The 7,738-nt window shown below is 37.1% G+C and overlaps 1 protein-coding gene across 1 annotated transcript; it reads right to left on the minus strand.

Moving 5' to 3' along the window:
* Positions 1-304: 304 nt before the first annotated feature.
* Positions 305-4,746, minus strand: SLN (sarcolipin). The gene is made up of 2 exons (XM_090267859.1): positions 4,591-4,746; positions 305-914 (listed from the first exon to the last, which is right to left on the minus strand). Exon 2 carries the CDS (start codon positions 837-839, stop codon positions 747-749), a length of 93 nt encoding a protein of 30 aa, XP_090123985.1. The 5' UTR covers positions 840-914; positions 4,591-4,746; the 3' UTR covers positions 305-746.
* Positions 4,747-7,738: the final 2,992 nt, after the last annotated feature.

A 7,738-nucleotide genomic window follows, 5' to 3' on the forward strand; every position in this document is an offset into this window, starting at 1 on the left:
CAGACTTCAAAGAAATTTTGTGCTATTAGTGGACACCTCAGGCTCTGCCCCTGGCCCCTTAGTGGAATGGATTTATTCTTCATTTGCCCTTGAGACTAGTTTAGAAGGAAAGTTTGAGGAGCACGGAGCCAACGGAATTATTTGAAATGTGACACTCTTAATTGACTCAGTTTCAAATCTTCAGCAGTTGGAGCATCTTGGCTTAGCTCAAATGCTAGAAATACAGTAACATTTGTCACTTCAATCCCAGCCAAGGGTCAAATGCAGTATCACAAACAGAAGCTAAAATAAATTCTAAAAGTCATTTTGGTGGTTGACTTAACTTTATTCACATGATAACTGTGACAGGGGCTGACAAGGACTTCCTCTAACATTTCTTTCTTCTGGAGGGATGATTTAAAGTTTGGTTGCAGACAGAGTGGGTGGAAGGGATATGTGGTAAGACAGATTAGGGGCTTTTTATAATTCTACATCATCATAAATCCAGTTTCATTTTAACCTTGTGGCTTATCTAAGTTGGGGAGTGAATCTAATGTTCACTGGCAAACACTTGGCAGCCCTTGAGAGCAGCATCTTTAGAGAACACACATTGATCCTAACATGGGAGGCACCTCAGAACTGTGTGTGCAGGTCAGAAGTGCCTTGGGGTACCACGCGGGGCATCCCATTACAGTAGTGGGGCCTCAGGGCATACGGAAGGCAGCTCTGGAGTGTGGTGGTCAATTCCAGGAGAGTGGCATGCCGTCTCACTGATAGGACCTCACGATGAGCCACATAATGATGACCGTAACCAGGACAATGGTGAAGTTGAGACACAGCTCCCGACCAGATCGCTCCATTCTCCGAGTGGCTCAGCAAGAACCAAAGGCAGACTCCTAAGGACGCACCAAAGACCTCCTGCTTGTCTTCACCTCCTAACAGAAAGTAGCAGAGAGCACATGGGGAAATGAATGAGCATTCCTTCCTCAAAGGAAATAGAAACACTGTGGAAGAGGACAGTGTGATGGCCTGAACTATGTCCCCCCAAAATCTGTATGTTGAAGTCTTAACCCCCAATATCTCAGAATGTGACTGTATTTGGAGATAGGGTCTTTCAAGAGGTAATTCAGTTAAAATGAGGTCATTAAAATGGGCCCTAATCCAATATGATCCATAGCCTTATAAGTAGATGAGATTAGAACACAGGTATGTGCAGAGGGAAGACTATGAGCAGACAGGGAGAAGACAGTCATCTGCAAGCCAAGGACAGAGGCCTCAGAAGAAATCAACTCTTCAACACCTTGATCTCAGAGTTCTAGCCTCCAGACTATATCTTTGGACTACAGCTATAACTCTTCTCTGGGTCTCCAGCCTGCCCACCCACCCTGCAGATTTTAGACTTGCCAGCCTCCACAATCACATGAACCAATTTAAAATATGAGAGAGAGAGAGAGAGAGAGAGAGAGAGAGAGAGAGAGAGAGAGAGAGAGATGATAGATAGATAGATAGATAGATAGATAGATAGATAGATAATCAAACATCCTATAGGTTCTGTTTCTCCAAGGAATCCTAGTACAAATAGACTGTCTGTTCTGCCTGATGTCAAAAAAACCAATATAGTCCTGATATTTTCCCTGTAATGACTGTATTGACACTTTTGATAAAATACAAAATATTACATTTTTCTCTCTCCAACCTCAGTGTTTGTGTGTATGTGTATGCTTGCTCTGCTAACTCAGAATACCAGCCAGCAAAGTTACCAAAACAGAAAAAAAAGTTATGTTTTACTATTGTTCTTGCTTTGAATTATGTATAGAAGTAGAATATCATAATTTTACAGGTTTCAGGCTGCTACAGGTCTCTATCTAATGAAGCATGAAGTGGTTTCAACATCTGTTTGCTATTTTATAAGCACTGCATTGGGCACAGAGCCTCCTGGAGTCAAACCAAAGTCCCTCATGTAACGAGCACTCAATCCAAAGAGCAAGTGTTAACCACATGGCTGCTTCTATTTCAACAAGGGCTTGTGCCAGCTATTTTTAGTCAGGTCTAGGATGTGCCTAGATTGTAAACACTTCAAAGAGCAGGGATGGTATCTTTAAAGTTTCTACATATAGTACACTTAGGAGATCATACTATGAGAACATATGCAATGCAGTCAATCAAAATATTGCCTTCAGTGATGTGGCATAATTGACACTTTGTGTATGCAAAGCAAATGAACTTAAAGATGAAGATAATAGTTTAGATACTGAGGATAAAAGTGGCCTATAGAATGAAAAGCTTAGGGGAAAGGGGTGTTTTTCTGTTTGCCAAAGGTGGGAGTTCAGGGGACAGAAACTGTTCTTAGCAAGCTTTTAGCCTGACTAGTATTTTTAACCATCTAACCTGACTGACTTATAATTGAAATTACTATATTTGTTGTATTATTATTGGATAAAATTTTTAATTGTATAAACCAGCTGAATAAGCATTTTTCATATCATTTAATTGTTTGTATAACATACAAGTTGAAATCAAAGAGTGTCAACCAGTAGGTTGTTGCATCTTGATTTAAAATAGGGCCAGTGATGATTGATTTAGGTTTTATTTCCTTTTTGTTCTTACCCATCTTTGGGCCTCCACATGAGGATATAGTAAATTGCCAATGAAAATCTTTATACAAACACTTGCTTGATGTAGAAAGTAAACAGAAGAAAAGAGATGGAAAAGAAGAAGTAGAGAGATGTGTAAAAAAGTACACAAGAGCAGAAGGGAACAGGAAGGTGATGAATCCAATCAGGGAGCCTGGAGGCATAGGCATGAGAATCACAGACTTTTCCTTATGAATTTATTAATAAAATCAAATCCTGGTCCAAACATTCATTTATCTGGGAAACTTCTGAAGAAATCAGAGATATGCAAAAAATATGACACTGTTTCTAATGATCAAAACAATTCAGGGATGGCAAAATAACTGTCCCAGCAAATCTGCTTTAGGTTAATCTCTTAAATAAAGGAAATCATGGAGAGTGTCCCAACAAGAACATACTGGGAAAATGTTATTGAAATTTGTCCACCACTTTGGTCATGTGACCTTCATAACAACTCTGTGACCTTCACAACAACTCAGGCAAGTATTATTGTGATTTTTATCTCTTAGATTATAGCTAATAAATTGGCTCTTAGAGACAGGTTACATTGTGTAATGATGCAAAATAAGTTAGAGGCAGAGGTAGAACTAGTGGACTGGAACTAGTTGCAAGAATTGTGATTAGTCCATAGGAGTACTTACAAGAGTGAGTTATTACTAAAATTAACTGCCCTGGCTAAACAAAGTTAGTGTAAATTTTCAACCACTTTGAGAAAACAATTTGACATTTTTTAATCAAGGTTGACAATGCTCATTCCCTATTATCCAGCGATTTCACCTCTACTCTAGAGACTCAAGCACATATGTGCCAGGATGCTCCCACAAGGATCCTCACAGCAATGTTCTCACAATATCTCCAGGACGAAAACAACTCAAATGTTTATCAACAGTAGAATGTATGATGAATTGTGGTATATTCATATACTTGAATGCTATAGAGTTAAGAAAATATATAAACTGTAACAATAGTCAACAAAATGGGTAGATCTCATAAATATAATTGTTGGGTGAAAGAAGAATTTACAAAAGAAACATAGAATATGATTCCATCTATACATAAAGTCAAAAACAAGAAACTTAATCATATTGTTTAGGAATGCAGACATAGATGATAAAAATATAAAGAGAAGCATGGACAAGATTATCTCAACAATCAAAACTGTGATTACATATGGTGGGGCAGAAGCAGGGATGACCAGGAATGAACTTATGGGGTGCTGGCAATAACCTTGTTCTTGATCTGGGTGATAGTTATATAGGTGTTACCTTATAATTATTGTCAAATGGTATATTTTATGTACTCTTTACATTTTTTTAGTAGTCTCTGAATTGAAATGCTACCCATCACACTTCTTTATTTCCTGTAATTCACCTCTTATTCTTCCTTGTACTTTGATGGTGAACTTAAATATTTGTTGTTTTATATAGTTTAAATGAACAAAACAAAGAGTTAAGGTGATAATTTCTAATGAATCCAACTCAATCAACGCATGCTTTTTGTAAGGGGTGAACTTGAACTTAACTTTCACACACATCTATACCAAAGTTAGGCAGAAATTCAGATCAGCAAACTTGATTTTTCTGCTGTGAAGCCACAAAGACAATTTTGGCTTTATTTTAAATTTTCCCTGGAGTCAAGATTACACTATATGATCCAAAATGATTGTCATATGGATAAAATAAAAACCAAAAACACTCTGAATAAATTGCTTGACATTGACTTTCTTTGCATGAAGACTTTGAGAAGATGACTTTCCTCCATGATATAAAAATTATTTTCTTAAAGAGGAAGGGAGAAAATGCATATCATGAGGTGAAAAAAGAAAACGAGAGTAAATATTAGTCCCTTTATAGCTTAAGAAATACTGCGTACAATAAGCATTGCTTATTTCATTAAGAAATGTAAACATTCTCTGCCTTTTTCATTTGCAGCTTGTACACACACACACACTATTCCCTGATGAGCATCAAGAACATACCTGCTGTGGTAGGCTTCTCTTTCCCTCTCTCTCTTTCTCTCTCTCTCTCTCTTTCTCTTTCTTTCTCTCTCTCTCTCTTTCTCTCTCTCTCGCTCTGACTCAGGCTCCAACTCCTGCTCGTCTCCTGGGCTGAGCTGTGTGGAGTCCTGGAGTCTGTGCAGGGTCTAAAGTAGCCCCAGAGAGGTGGCAATCACTGTGACATCACTGATGAAACATCTCAAAGGAACAACCTCCAAAGGTTTCAGGCTATTTGTGTTTAGGGGAACATGGAATATGTTGACTAAAACTGTTTCTTTGGCTGCCAGTTAAAATCTTTTCTTTCCAGTTGACTTTTGTCACAAGTAATGCAGGTTTTATTTTAATTTTATCTTTATATCTTCATGAATATCTCTAACATGTTTTAAAACATCATAAAGCAAGAATGAGAAACTAATGTTAACAAACAGGACTGCATTTGGCTGCTCCCCATACTCAGCCTGTGAGGGTGTAAAATGGGGCTTCATTTTACTACCCACATCTTTAGCTATTTACACTGTGAAGAGTTCTTGCCTTGCACACACACACACCAAAATTCAACAGACATCTTTAATTCCTTCAAAACTGACTTCAGTTCAAGCCCTGAAAGTTATCTCCTCAGTCACCTGCTTTGCACACCTTTGCAGCTAAGCTGTATGTTGCAAGTTTACACATTAATATACAGTTTCATCTAAACAGCTGTGAAGGCCATGGTTTATATATCACTGTCAGTAAACTAATACAGCAGCAAGAGCCTACAGCAAAACTCAGTCATTTGAATAGATTGGAGGTAGAAGGAAAACGAGTGAAAAACATGAATTATAGAATACATATTGGAAAAAAATAGAATTGTGTAACTTTCAAATATAAGTACTGACTAAAACGAGACTGTTAAGATGAGTTTGTAATCAATGTTCCAGATATGTGGAGGTAAAAAGAGCCTCTGAAGTGTTTAACTAGACTTGAAAGCACATCAGTTAAGCACTTTAAACCTGACCGCCAAAATTGTGTCTGCTCAGTAAATGCCTTCTTTATAAGTAACAGAGCAACTCTCTCTTCTGAATTCCCAGTTAGGGTCAATCGAAATATTTCATTCCCAGAATGCACAAACAAAATTTTCATGCCTCAGAGACATTACTGAAAGATTTCCCATTCCATTTCTTCATTTCAATATAATAAGTTCAATGATGGGTAATCTTAAAACAACATTCTGTTGTCACATGCCCTGTAAAAAGATAGCTTGCTGAAGTGACAAATAGTATATAATAATCATAGCCAAATCGAACACTGGCAGTTACTTGCTGCCATCTGGCAAACTCTTTGAATGTAGTCATATTTCTGTCTTTTGCCTCCAAGCCCTTGCCAGATTGTTTCAAATGCTAAGAATGTTTTCCTAGTCACCAAACTACACCTGTCCCTTTTTTAACCACTCAAAATTACTTTTTGTCCAATTAAAAAGATGTATTGTAAAAAAAAATTTAAATATAAAGTTTAAATAAAATTTTAATTATCTTTAATTCACCACCTAAAGGGGGAAAAAAACCTTTATGTTACATTTTTATTCATGTTGGAAATTGCAACATGAATACAATCTCAAATTTCCAAGATATCAATATTTTTGGTAAAGGAATTGGATACTTGCAAAACCCTTTTTTTTAATTCATGTAGAATCAAATTATTTATACTATACCATGTGTTCTGTTGGGTTTATGGGACAAGCATTTATTTTGTACATGTAGGACTAGGAATTAGCTCTATAATATTAAAACATTAACTATAATATGAAAATATTAACATATCACATAACAGTTCACCAATCTGTCAATTTAGTTGAATTGGTGAATTTCAATGTAACTTGGAAGTAAAATCTTGTTGCTTACTCATGAGTCAGTTCAATTTGTCTCTTTGGTTGCCCTGTTTAAGTTTACCCAAAATTATACCAGGGGCTATTGTGCCCAGTACATTGACAGATTCCCAGATAGAGACTTCAGAAGCTTCTGCATATTAGTGGTTTAGCCAGTGATGTAATGAGAGAATGGAATTACATCAGTAATTTAGCTTGTCATTAATTTGACAGAACCCTCTCCAGAAAACTATGCAAGCCACCCGAGACACCTGACACCTATTCAAAGGCCTAAGGGAGAGTGTAACCCTGAGGATTTGCCAATCCATTAAAAAATATATCAGGGGTGGAGGGATCGAACAAAGAGAAAAAAAGGACTCGTGGAAATGGACAACAGCGTGGTGATTAAGGAGTGAGAGGGTGGTATGGGGGATAAATGGTAATGAAAAAAATACAATAAAAAAGAAAATAAAAACAAGATCTAAATTTTAAAATATCAACATATCTGTCTCTCATTTAAGAAACTAAGAATAACAAGATTTCAAACCTCAATGCCAAAGCAAAATCATCCCTGTCAATTAACCTTATTTAATTGTGCTGATACTTTCCTGTCTGTGAGCAATTCCCATTACTGAACAGTATTTATTCCATATCAACTTTCTTTCAAGGTGGTGTTTTGCCCGTCATCGAGAGAACATACTAAATAATCGTTGACATTATTTCTATGCCTATTAACCTAGAATTTAGCCAAGGGCCAAAAATGTCAAGAAAACATTTACACTGACATTGGCATTGAAGATCTAACTGGAATTCATCTCCTCCATTCCCATCACCACCACATATATTCTTAGGTATAATTCTTTGGGAAGTTCAAAGTGAAGACCTCATGTCAGTCCATGAATTCTACACATCTGTGACGCAGTGGGAGAGAGAATTCAGCAAGGCCTTCAGGAAAGGCGATAAGCTCTTGTACACCACAGCAATGAGTGTGATGATCGAGGTGCCTTTCTCACCTTCACATCGACACATCCAGCTGGTCATGAAGCTGCTCAGGAAGAAACAACTTTCTGGTATTCTCTTTCATTATTTCAAAAGTACAAAGCCAGAGAAAGAGGAAACCCTTATTTCTTGAACTCCTCTCCCTTTCTTTGAAAAGTTAATGATTATTATCGGTATCCTTAACCACTTGTGGCACAAGTGTGATTTTTGTCTCCCTAACTGGATTTTAATTTCAAAGGAGGAATAGTTTCTTGTATTTCTTTTGTTTCTCTAGCTGTGCATCGAACCAGC

The sequence above is a fragment of the Furipterus horrens genome, unplaced genomic scaffold (genome assembly GCF_987537825.1).
Source record: "Furipterus horrens unplaced genomic scaffold, mFurHor1.1.pri manual_scaffold_2, whole genome shotgun sequence".
Classification (NCBI taxonomy): Eukaryota; Metazoa; Chordata; class Mammalia; order Chiroptera; family Furipteridae; genus Furipterus; species Furipterus horrens.